Source organism: Buteo buteo, chromosome 6, assembly GCF_964188355.1.
Source record: "Buteo buteo chromosome 6, bButBut1.hap1.1, whole genome shotgun sequence".
NCBI classification, from domain to species: Eukaryota; Metazoa; Chordata; class Aves; order Accipitriformes; family Accipitridae; genus Buteo; species Buteo buteo.
Genome location: NC_134176.1, coordinates 4,868,692 through 4,881,558, shown reverse-complemented (window position 1 = coordinate 4,881,558; position 12,867 = coordinate 4,868,692). Strand labels below are relative to the sequence as shown.

Genomic DNA, 12,867 nt, shown 5'->3' with positions numbered 1-12,867 from the left:
TGGAGTTGTGAAATAATTCCTTTTCTTTAGGAGACTTGAGTGTTTTCAGCTTTCAGTCCTACAATGCATAAGCATAAGTGTTCGTCCATATGGATCTCATTAGCACACGGTAACAAAATCCTTGATGCTACAAAGATAATCAGGATCGTGGTCCTGGAGATGTATACACACGTGCAAAAGTTAGATGGGTTCTCATTTGTGCGAGAGCTTTTGAGTCATTCTCTGGCATAAGTATCATCACCATTCTGCCAAATGATAACAGATGACAGTTGCAAGACTTGCCTGAGGGGAATTAAATGCATAGTTTAGTTAATTTCTTAGGGCAGCATATTTGCTTTTACATAATATATGCTAGTCCTTTGACAGAGATGGCAAAATAGCAAGCAGGCAATTTTGGTGTTGGGTTTGGTTTTTTTTTTTTTTTTTTTCATTTATTTAAGGCTCAGGTGATTCTTAACTGGGTTTGGTGAACTCTTTGGGCAGCTGTAGATAACTCCGGCTGTCTGCTTGCCTCTCTACTGGAATTTGTCCTCCGCAGTAGAGATGGCAGAGCGTTGCTTCTCCTCCCTGGCTCCTCTAAGTGTGAACTGAACTAGAAAGCAATTTGGATGAGTGTGCTGGACTGTGAACTCTGGCAGCTGTGGAACAGACACACCAGCTCCACCAAAACTGGGAGGCTGGACAGCTGGGGCGGTAACCACTCTAATCTCTAAATCTGACAGGGGTCATGAGTTTGGGCCCTTTGCCAGCGCTTGTTTCTGAGGGAATGGCTCTGCCCCAGGATCTGACTTTGATTAGAGAGATTAGGCAGACGGTGAACTCTTTTCTCTTTCTAAAACTTTTACAAAAACCCGGTACTTCTGCAGCCTGGCCAGGGCTGTCACATTAGGAAAAAGGGCTCTTAAGACTGTGAGGCCACCCCTTGATGAGGTCTGCTGTACTGAAGGAGAAGGTGATAGCCATGAAATGAAGGAAAGCAGCTAAGAAGAATTGCTTTTAGTTGTCCCAGATTTCTCCGTTTTTTACATGAAGTCTGCAAACTTCAATTTTATATGAGTTTAACATCCAACTGGTTGCCAAAGCTCACATGAACTATTTGAAAAATGGTTGTGTGGTTTCTTAAATAAGCAAAAAATATCCTATTGCCTGTTGTTTTTTTTTTTTAAAGTTGTCTTGCATTCTTTAAGAGTGCTAACATAATTTTACTTGTCTTGCAATATAGCTTAGAGACTTCCTTTTACAACTGTTTGGTTATCATTAGATAGTGGATAAAACTGAGGTTGTGTTTCTGAATATAGTTAAAGTAATGGTTAACCCTATAGAATTATGTCCTAAAATTAAATTTCTTTCTGAGGGTGTTGCAATGAAGCATGAGAGGAAGTGCTAATGAAAGATTGTCACAGGAGCTCTTTGGCTTAGAAGTTAGCATTGATACTTTGAGTTAAACTGCAGCAGTGTCTGTAATTTTGGAGGAGGGAATAAAGTTGTAAAAAATCTGTTAATGTATCTGATACGCTAAATGGTCTTTAAAATGCTGTTAAAAATGTCACAAAATAAACTACTTGCTCTATCTTTTTTTAAAAACCACATGACCAAATAATTATAGTAATGAATATCGGTCCCATTTAACAGATGGTTCTTGTTAAGTCAGCTCTGTGGTATCTAAGCAGAAGTTTTCATTAGGTCATACAGAATATTATATTAAACAGGTATATGGTCTGTGTGTACATAATATCCTCTCCAAAGAGCAATCATATTTTATGAGCTTTGACATGAACAAAAATTTTCTGATAAAAATAGTCTGGCCTTGCTCCTATTGTCATAAGCCTCAAGATTCTCATTTTCACCTAGATCATACAGTGTTGAGAGCCATAACTTCCCCAAAAGATAGTCAGGGCCCAATTTTTATTGCTATAAATACATAGTTTGTCGTTGTTAATACTTTAATATCTGTGCTGTTGTGATCTACAGTGACTTTATGATCAAAGTTGTGGAGGTGACTGATAGCAGCAAGCAGAAAACATTCCGAGGACACGACGCTCCTGTTTTAAGCCTGTCTTTTGACCCCAGGGATGTTTACCTGGTAAAAACACTTTCTTGCTTACTTTCTACTTTGAATCTCCTTTTTCGTGGGAAAGAAAATAAATATATACTTTTTACAAAAAAAAAACAGTGACTGGGCATATGGGACTACTTCATTTCAGCTGACCTTACTGATGATGGAGTGTGTCACAACTTGCTGCCTCCCAGGAAAACTCAAGTCTTTGCTTTACTACTCAATTACTGTCTATGTTCTTCTGGAATTTAATGCAGATCTGATTTTAGAGGGGAAAAGATGGCTCACTAAAGAAATGTAATGTTAACTTTTGAGCGTCTTTTGTCAATAAGCAGCTCACTTGAAGTATGAGGGTTAGTAATTACAGTAGCTTGGAGTCGAGTACAGTTATCAAGATGACAGTATTAGAAAGTTTTAAGTCTTAAAATGGTTTAAACAGGGAGGCTTGCTTTTTAAAACTGCCTATATATTACATGTCTAACATTGTTTATAGGGATTTTTTCAATTTTGTAGCATTAATTTCTCTATGTCTTTAATTATTAATTTATTTACAAAAATCTCTTACATAGGCATCGGCAAGCTGTGATGGCTCTATCAGAGTATGGAAAATCGCAGATCAGGTAAAAGGCCTGTCTTTCAAAGTTAAGTGTTTCATAAGAAATCCAGGATTTCACAGACAGTAAGAAGAGCTGGACTGAAATAACCATACTGGAATAGGGTTTTCTTTTGGGGGAAGAAATCTAACTACACTTACAGAATACTTTTATCTACTTCTGGGAGAAATTCCAAAGCCTGATTATGAAATGTTGCCTGGGTAGCTGTGGATTGTTCTTCCTGCCTGTGGAATCCCTGATTTCTTCCGTTCATCTTTCTTCATTGGCCAACATTGTGTATTTTGTCCTCAGCACTCAGCATTCAGAAATAATGCTTCTGTGTAAAGATAGCAATTGACATCAGATGCCTTATTTCAGAATTTCAGCTCATTGCTTTCAGGGTTAAGGAAGGATTTTTATTCTAATAAAGAACTATCTAGTTATATTTTGTTTTTATTTATTTTTACCAAGCTTCCTATGAAATAAAAATTTTCAGGATTGTAGACTGACTGGTGAAGGTGGAATAATGCTCTGAGATGCCACACAGTATCTTCTTTTATAAGTGGTCTGGTTGTTTGGTCTTGATGATAGGAACATGATTACTTTGACCTGAAATTAGGAAGAGGTACGGGTTTCACATGCCGGGATCACTGAAATGATGGTAACATTTTTCTTCGATAGGGGACTTTGGACACAGAGTTGCTTCAGTGTCTCCTGCTCTCTGCCTGTGGCACGCATACTTAGTTTTTCTAAGGACTGGAGGTTCAGCTCAGTGCATTTTAACCTTTTAGATTTGAATGAGTTTAAGGCTATTGTCAAGGGGCTTGCTATTCCACTTTGTTTGTTTGTTACAAACTTCACAACAATTTCTCTGAAGGATGTAAATCACGGTTTGAAGAACAAAATCTATTAGAAATAGAGTCTTTGGGCTCAGCTTGGCAATATTTGGCCGAAATAGTTCAGGGCCTGTATGAAATCATATTTAGTGAGAGAATCAGATTTAGTTTCTGCTCTTGGAACTCTAAGGAACTTGAAAAGAGGGTTTCAAGTGAACGTTTTAATAAGGCAATTCTGCATATGTATGTGGGATTATTTTTGCTAAATGCCATTGACTGGAATAAGAATCCATGTGGAATTATTCTTGTAAGTACAGTTGAAAATGCACTCCCGCACTTGTGGATTGCTATTTTTTAAAACAAAAGCATACTTCTAATGAGAAATCTCATGTTCCAGACTGACATTGGGTGCCTTTTGGGGCAATTACACTAACAGTGTTCTGGGATTGTGACAGTATAATGTATGTATCTGTGCTGTAATTTCAGAATATAGCCGTTCATTCTTTATACTACTGTGGTGAGATTCAGACTGGTTGTCACCTTGCTGCAGTTGATCTGGGTTTGACAAATGCATTGTGGCCAGATTTTCTCTGTAACCTAAAAATATGTGAAATATGTAAGCTCATTTGTTCTCTACTTGATTCAAAACACTGGTTCTGTGATCTTATTTTTGTTACAAGTAGTTGTATTGTCATTAAAATAGTTTCAGGTCTATATTGGCAAGGTATTTTTTCAGGTTTGGTTTATTTTTTTAAGTCAGTATGTAGCTTTGTATTTGAATGAAAGATATTATTTCATGTCCAAAAATGGTATATCTTTTTTTCCTTTTAGTTTTTTTCCCACACTTTTCCTGTAAGAATTTGTACTATACAGTAGATTTTCACAGAGCTAGAAAACTAATTTTTTAATATTTTGTTTTCAGACATGCACAACAAGCTGGCCGCTGCTGCAGAAATGTAATGATGTGATAAATGCTAAATCAATATGCAGGCTTGGCTGGCAACCTGGCAGTGGGAAGGTAAGTGACATTGTTTTAGCCACATCTTAATCCTTCTTTTCTCTTTTTTCCAACAGTAGAATTCAATCTGGGCAAGCCCAAATTGCAGCTCCTGGGACTAAGGAAAATATTTGGGGTGAAGTTCACTTTTAGGAAAAATAAAAACCTGGAAATCATTACTTGCTTAAGCTCCAGGCTGTGTTTGGCAGTAGTCCAGCTGTCAGCCCAAAACAACGTTCAACAGTCATGTTGTACTGAAGAGGAAGGAACATTGTCCACAAGGGAAATAATCAAATTGCTCACAACAGAGCATCAAAGGAGTTCAGTCTTTCTCTACTTTAAGTAAATTTTGCCCTATCAGTAATCTTGCTCTGTAAATATTTCCTTAGTAAGTTGTTCCCTTTCTTTTCACCTGAAGAACGAAGTTGATTCTCATGTGACTAAAGGTGGTGCTGATGCATACTACAGGTCTAGCGCATTGTGTACTGCTGGAATAGTACTATGTATGGATCACTAATCACAATGGGTTGGGGAGTTAGTATGGCTATATAGATGTCTCTGTAGCATGTAACCCAGATCACCTCTGCAGCATCTGATAATGCAAAGGGGAGAGGAGGAAGGAGCAGATAAATGCGAACCTGTATGAAACGAGGCATGCCCTGCTATACTTGAAGTAAAGGACAGGGAATTGAGCGAAAGTTGGCCATTTGGAAAAATTGTTTTATGGCTTCTGTTCTTGCCTGTGATAATAGTGTGGCAGAACCTATTCATCCTTTATTGACATTCCAGTATACTGGATCTAAAGAGTATTTTCAGTGTTTTCTCACAGTTCTTACCTGAATAATCATGTTTCCCCGCCTTAACCTTTGCATCTGTCTACCTGTCCACTCTTCAAAATACCTGGCTCCTATGATAGCATTATGTGTAACTTTTCTGTGGAAGAGAGAATGTCACCTACAGTACAAATTGTTTCAATATCCATATTGCAAAAAACCAGATACTTTTAATTTTTAGGCTAATTCACACACACAAAATGCAAGGAGTTGCCTTGCTTCTCTTACAAAGCGAATTGTTAGAAGTCTTTTAAAAACCCAAATCCTAAAAAAATAAACAGACAGTAACATTTCTGTAGTTTTGTGAAAGATTAAATGAGGTATTTCAGGAATCAGCTATTCAAATAAGATTTATTGAGCAATTGTAACCTGATCAAAACAGATTTGGGGAGGGAGGGAAAAGGAGAACGTAAGCCTTGCGCTCAGAGCATTGGAAACTATTTATATGTGTGTGTGTGTGTGTTAGCTGTTTCATAAATAAGAACTTCTAAGCTTACGGTGCAGCTGTCATTATCTTCAATTTTCTGCCAGAAAGAAATGAAGATTAAAACGAAAACAGGCATGCTTTGCTATGTTGTGTGTGGAAAGCATTAAAGAACCTTGTCATTCAAGTTACTTCAGCTTTCTTTACTTTCTTAGTTGGCATTGCTAGGATGCTAAAGAACTTAAATACTGAGGCAGTCACAACTGTAATACTTCTGAATGAGGGAGGTATGCTATTTGAATGTTCTGTTTGAAAGGTAACTTGTTCTAAATTGTCTGATTCTTGTTTCCTTTGAACAGTTGCTGGCAATTCCTGTAGATAAAGTCGTTAAACTATACAGAAGAGAAACCTGGGATAGTCAATTCGATCTATCAGATACATTTATCACACAGGTAGGCACATAAACCAGGTGCTTGCAAAATCTTCCATAATTTAAATGTTACTTTGCTAGAAATTATCTTCTGGACAGTATCTCTTCCCACCCACCTCCCCCCGCCCCCACCTTGGTAATGATTGCTCACATTTTCTATTCCATTTCTGATCCTGTTACTTTATGTTGGAAAACAAGGCAAGAGATACTAGATGAACATCAAACATGTCTTTATGTGGCTCTGGTTCCCCTCTTTCATTTATAGTAACCTGCTAGATCTCTGAAGTCTACTGGTGAGTCACCAACTGCAGCTGAAGAACATCTGTTTTCACAGATTGCTCTAAATACATAGCTTTTTAAGGAAAATGTCAAGAGTATTATTTCTGTACAGAACAGAGATATCAGTTGTTCACTTTATATTTTATTGAGCTGAAGTTTAGCTAAGTGGTAGCCGTAACTGTGCCATCTTCTTTCTTTTGACCTCATCATATATTTGGAAACCTTTGGGTTATAGAGGACCACGTTCCTAGTGTTATTAAGATACAGAACACAGAGTCTTGGATTTTAATTTATGGAACTGTATTAAGTTCAAAATAAAGCAAGCTATGTCTAGTGCTGAGTTTGCAAAATATACTATGCTTCTGTCTCCATGTCTAAAATCAGTTTTTTTCAACCTCATGGCAGCATTTAATGACAGAAGATGGATATTCTCAAAATAAAATAAGTGTGCTGTCTTTAAAGAATGGTTCTTGCAGGGAACTACCTAAAGCCAGCTCTAGTACAGGAGGCTGGATATGATTTGCTAAAGATCATTATTATTATTTTTTTATTCCAGAATACCTGTCTGTTTGAAGCTCCAGAATATGAATGCTGTGCATGCATTGGTAACTTTTTTTTTTTTCCTATTTCTTATTTTTTCCTTAGACCTTGAATGTTGTGGCCTGGTCTCCTTGTGGGCAGTATCTGGCAGCTGGAAGTGTGGATGGGAGTATAGTGGTGTGGAATGTGGAAAACCAGGAGTGCATAGAGAGGTATTCAGTGTTGCTCCATAAGTCCCAAGTACATGTCTTTTCTTAAAATAAAATGTTGTTATCTTTTCTGTAAAACTTATTTGTGCAAATGTAGAACTCTGCCTCTTGAAAAGCCTTAATAAGATTTACAGGGCAGATCTGTAAGTTTTCTGCCAATGTTCCACTGAAAGCCAGCACTCCAGGAGGCAGCGTATGAAAGCTCAGATTGAAGAATACTATTTTACCTGGCCTCGTAGATGGTCTCCTAGCTGGTGGCGGGGCTGGGAGCACATCCACAGAGACAGAGCCAAAGCACACAGGTCAAAAGAACTGTGTCAGGTCTGAGTGACACTGGCAGGCAGGGCCACCGCTCAGTGTAGACTTGAGCAAAGGGAGCAAGAGGAGGGCTGTTCTTTTGTGCAACCCGAGTGAGGTGCACTAATACTGCAGTTCATATGCTGAAGGGAATTCAAGGGCTGCCACATTTCCTTGTCCTACAAGGAAGCAGCTTCCACAAGAGTGTAACTCTTGGTGGTAGGTAGAAATGTGGTGTTTTGCCTTCCCCCGCCATATCCAGTATGCACAGAAGTATGTTCTGATTCATGCGATACACTGTTTTCCTTTCTGCATAGCTAGAAGGATCTGGAAACATCACATTCTTAGAAATAGAATAGGGAAGGGATATGAATGTGGATTCTGTTCAAATTCCATAGTCTAGTTTTCTGTGTGCAAATATCTTTTATTACTTTTTAATTTAATAGTTGATTAAAGGACAGTTTTGATGGAAACAAATTTTCCTCACATCCCCAAGATCATTGGCAGTAAGATGTATTTTCTGAAGGGAGAGGGAACTACGGATACATCAGTCAGCCATCCTCACCTGTAGGCAAAAAAGGACAAACTGACAAATTGCACTTTAGCACTTAAAGCATCTCTCATTCAAAAAAAAAAAAAAAAGGGTATGATTAAGTGAGGTATAGAAGAGAAGGGATGATTTATTTATCTGTCTGAATATTTGGAGTAAGAAACATGATTGTTACTGTAATGCTTATGTTAAGAATTAAAGACAGATTATGTAAATAATTAATGGGAGGATTTTTTTTGTGTGAGTAAAGGGTGAAAAAGATAGAGGATTAACTCATCAGTTTGGTACAAGAGGAACAGCTGAATGTTCCTTTTATAACGGTATGGTTCTGGAATGTATGACTGCTGGGGAATTACTTTGTCTTTTCTACATGTATCAGGAAGCTGTTGTTTTAAGAGTATGATCCCGTTTGATTTTTGTTTTTTTAAGCTTAAATGATTTTCTCCATAGAAAAGGAAGACTTGCTGTATTTTTTTTATAGTAGCTGTTTATTCTAAAGGTGACCTATTAATTATTTTATTATGTGTCACATCACTGTAACATCACTTTCTAATACTAGTAAATATTACCACTTTTTACAATAACTCTTTGGGAGGCTTCCTCCCTGAGAGGGTTACTAAAAATCCATTATTTTTACATTCTTTTTAGGATGAAGCATGAGAAAAATTACTCAGTTTGTGGACTGGCATGGCACCCCAAATATAGGCAAATCGCGTATACAGATACTGAAGGAAATCTGGGGTTGTTGGAAAATATCGGCGATGGAAAGAAACCAAATGACAAGGTGATCAGTACCAATAATGTCTTAAATTAACATGATTATTTAGGTCACCAGATTATATTGAAGGTTCTGTTTTGTGTGTTGAAAGTTCCCTCTTGTGTGTTAATTCATTTCTTGAATTCCATGTCCAAAAGAAGTTTTATGATGATTGCTAATCGGGTTTTAGGTTGCCAGTACAGTGGCAAAGGACTACAATGATCTCTTTGATGGAGAAGATGACGACTATTTAGATGGAGATATGATTGAACCACAGTCTTCCCCAAAGGCTGGAGATAATGAAGATGATGCTGATGACCTTATGCCAACTTCAGGCCATCTGAGACGGGCAATAATTGATGATGATGATAACTCACTAGGTACAGAATGAACTAATTTTCCATAGCTCTTTAGTGCTGTTATTGGGACAATCTCTTAGCTTCCTCAACTCGGATATATTCTGCCTTATTTTTCCAGAGAAATCTTGACTGTTTTAAATGTTTTACCTATATTCTGTCCTAATAATATGTGTAAGATGTAATTTATTTTTTTTTTTAACTTCTAGATATTGGGATGATAAAAGCTAATTCCAATCTTCTTGAAAAGGAAGATGACGATGATGATCAGACTGGTGGCTTTCCAGCTTTACCACCATCATCTACACAACAGCCTTTCTATGATGGGCCAATGCCAACCCCCAAGCAAAAGCCGTTCCAGTCTGGCTCCACTCCTGCACATCTCATGCATCGTTTCATGGTAAATCTCGCTGCTGTGTGGTTATGTTGATCTAGTTGCTTTGTTAATATTGAATATTTTTCAGTTCTTGCTGTGTCTTAATCTAATCTTTTCCAAGATTTTTTTTTTTTTAATACTTCACAGTGTGAAGTTAAATAGTGGAAAGTAGCTTTGTGTTAATACACAGACTACATAAGGTTATGCTTTACATATCAGTTGCTTTTGATGTAGAAATAAGCACTTGGCTTTAAGACAAAAGCAAGCTATACAGTTTGTACCTGTGCTATTGAATTCTAGCAAATCTTTTTTTAAAATTCTCTTTTAGCCAGAACTTGTGGATACTTTCGTGCTGTTAAGACTTGTACGTTAATCATGCACTATTTCTTTCTGACTGCGAGTTCTTCACACTTAATTTTGTAAGGAGAAAGACAGCTAAGCAATGAGGATGAAACTAGTTTCTGCCTAATTCAGCTGGTTTAGAAACTACAAGTCCTGACTCCACGTCTTCAGTCTTCCTCTAGCCTCCCACCTACTGTTGTTTAAATGAAAAAGTTACAGCAGGCTGGTTTACGGCAGTATGCTTGATTTGTTGGGGTTTTTTTTTGGTCGGGTTCTTTTTAATAGGTATGGAATTCTGTTGGTATCATTCGCTGTTACAATGATGAGCAAGACAATGCTATAGATGTAGAATTTCATGATACCTCCATACATCATGCAACACACCTGCCGAACTCTCTGAATCACACGATGGCTGACCTCTCTACTGAAGCTATTTTACTAGCCTGTGAGAGTACAGAGGAACTTGCAAGGTAAGTCATGGCCTTGCTCTGCAAAACCTGTAGTGTGGAATTACACTTAACTTGTTTCAAATATTTCAGCTTTTAATTTCAGCTTGTATCACTTTTTTGAGATTTTTGGCTTTTGATTGTGCTTTTTATTTATGGGACCACTTTCGAGGAGGATTTTCACATCCGCCCACTTGAAGACTTCAAGAATATTGAAAGATGTAATTTGTTTCCTGAGGATTTTTTTTTAATCCCCTTTTCAAATATGTATATACTGGAAACTTTGTGCATTGCTAGCTCAAAGGAAATCGTAAACATGAACAGTAGTTTTTCAGTCTGCTCAGATCAAAGATAAATCATACGGGCTGTGCTATTTCCTTTCACACTGATGCTAAGGAGACGTGTTTGGAAATACCTGAAGAACTGTACAAGTTTATGAAAACCACAGAAAGATTTAAGCAGCTGGGCCACCTAAACTCTGTTCTTGCATTTAAGAACAATAGCAACTATATTTTATTGCCAGTTTCTGTGGAAATACCTTGAAGAAAGAACTTATTTTCACACATATGGCATTATGATAAGTTGAAAAGTACCCTTTACCTTTAGAAGTATTATTTGTGTGTATTGGTTGTCTGACTCTGAAAACTTCAATTTTTTTTTTTTTTTTTCTTAGTGGAAGTGGGTAATCTCTCAAAAGCCACAGTGTCTATGATTTGCTCACAAGCAGTTTTCGGTTATTAAGATGGCAGAACTGAAGTTCCTAATTTTTTTTTGCATTTGAAACAGAATAATATGACAGACTTGTAATGAGGGCTGATATTCAGGGGTACCAAGCACCTTCATTTCTTATTAATGTTAATTAAGCAGGACACTTACCTGTTTCCATCTAAAAAAATCTCCCCTCAGACCTTTGAACTGTCTTTGCTTCAGGCTTTAGAAGCTCTAAGTCTACAGTGCTGGAGGTTGAGCTGGCTCCAGTTCTTGAATGATAGGGGTAACACCTTTGCAGATGACCACTTGTAATTTGTAGTTCCTTTCTATGACCATCACAGCTTCTAGGTCTCTGATAAAAATGTAATGTATTGGTGTACTTTCAGATATTGTATTTTTCTTCACGTTGAGATACTTGACTGTTGTTCTTTGTCTCTGCTTTAGCAAGCTCCACTGCATTCATTTTAGCTCATGGGATGCAAACAAGGAGTGGACAGTAGATATGCCAAAGGATGAAGACATTGAGGCTATCTGTTTAGGTCAAGGCTGGGCTGCTTGTGCCACTAGTGCCTTGCTGGTTCGTGTGTTTACAGTTGGAGGAGTTCAGAAAGAGATCTTCAGTCTCCCAGGTCCAGTGGTGTCTATGGCAGGACATGGAGAGCAGTTGGTGATTATTTATCACAGAGGTAGTCTTCTCCTTTGTGTCTTTTTTGAACTGGGGTTATGTTTTCAGTCCTTGTCTGTTACTGGCTTCAAGCACTGGTTAATTTGTACGTAATCACTGGAAGTGTTTTCTTCTTCTTTTCCTTATGATGCTTTTACTGTCACAACCCACTGATCTTTGACTTCTGACAGCAAAGCCTACATTTTATATTCGGATGCCTAGATTAACCTGTGGGGAAGGGGAGAATTTTGTAGCAGTGACGTTAATAGATTAAACTTGGGTTTCATGTAGGCCGGAATGAATTACTATGGGAAATTAAGGAAGTACTTGTTATGCATGCTTTGTATGTCCAAAATGACAAATAGTCACTTGTCTGACAGTGGTATTCATGGATAACCCTGCATTAGAATTAGTTTTTGATTCAAAACTTAAATTTAGCCAAGAGCCAAGACAATTCTTTTGTTTTCTAACATCGTCACTGAACAACTTCTTCCTAGGTACTGGGTTTGATGGGGACCAGTGCCTTGGAGTACAGCTGATGGAGCTAGGAAAAAAGAAAAAACAAATTTTGCATGGAGACCCTCTTTCTCTTACAAAGAAATCCTATTTGGCGTGGGTTGGATTCTCCTCAGAAGGTATGAAATACCTGCATGAGTGACACTGAGAAATCTTGACACTATTGGGGGAACGTTGGAGGAGATTTTGACTAATTCATGCCCTTTTAGTAATGTTGATCTTGGGACCTAGACTCTTTTTTAATCTCCTCAATGCTAAACAAAATTCTATTTTTCTATTCTTTCAATATATTTATTGGAAATCTTTATTATGTTTCCAGTATGAATAGAATGCACTTGAACATTATCAGAACTTGTTCTCCGGATTCATTGCCCTGCTCATTAAAAAGAAATAAACTGCATTAGTACACCATAATAGGCATGTTCAACTATCTCAGCAAAAGCCCCCTTGCCCAAAAGTTGGTAGCTTGGGAAGAGTTTTTATGATAACCAGAAAAAGTAATTGTAAAATAGCTAATTTTCTTTGGGAATCTACCTAAGTAGTATGAATTTGATTTCTTCATAAAATGTTTTACTTTTGAACTTGTCAGTTGACTAGCAGTAGTGTTGACTGTCAGAAGGTGGCGCATCTTTCTAAGGAAAGAAGTTTTTCCCAG

General features: G+C 37.5%; 1 protein-coding gene across 3 annotated transcripts in view; it reads left to right on the top strand.

Moving 5' to 3' along the window:
* Positions 1 to 12,867, top strand: part of WDHD1 (WD repeat and HMG-box DNA binding protein 1) — a 30,446-nt gene that overhangs the window by 5,526 nt on the left and 12,053 nt on the right. For all 3 annotated transcript variants that reach the window (XR_012650611.1, XM_075029504.1, XM_075029505.1), the window contains exons 5-15: positions 1,972 to 2,083; positions 2,626 to 2,676; positions 4,408 to 4,503; positions 6,099 to 6,191; positions 7,094 to 7,200; positions 8,693 to 8,828; positions 8,992 to 9,181; positions 9,367 to 9,557; positions 10,161 to 10,345; positions 11,477 to 11,718; positions 12,194 to 12,331. Coding sequence is in view for 2 of the 3 variants with exons in the window: in XM_075029504.1 (XP_074885605.1) it covers positions 1,972 to 2,083; positions 2,626 to 2,676; positions 4,408 to 4,503; positions 6,099 to 6,191; positions 7,094 to 7,200; positions 8,693 to 8,828; positions 8,992 to 9,181; positions 9,367 to 9,557; positions 10,161 to 10,345; positions 11,477 to 11,718; positions 12,194 to 12,331 (1,541 nt within the window). In the remaining variant the exon portion in view is untranslated. The remainder of the gene's footprint in view (positions 1 to 1,971; positions 2,084 to 2,625; positions 2,677 to 4,407; positions 4,504 to 6,098; positions 6,192 to 7,093; positions 7,201 to 8,692; positions 8,829 to 8,991; positions 9,182 to 9,366; positions 9,558 to 10,160; positions 10,346 to 11,476; positions 11,719 to 12,193; positions 12,332 to 12,867) is intronic.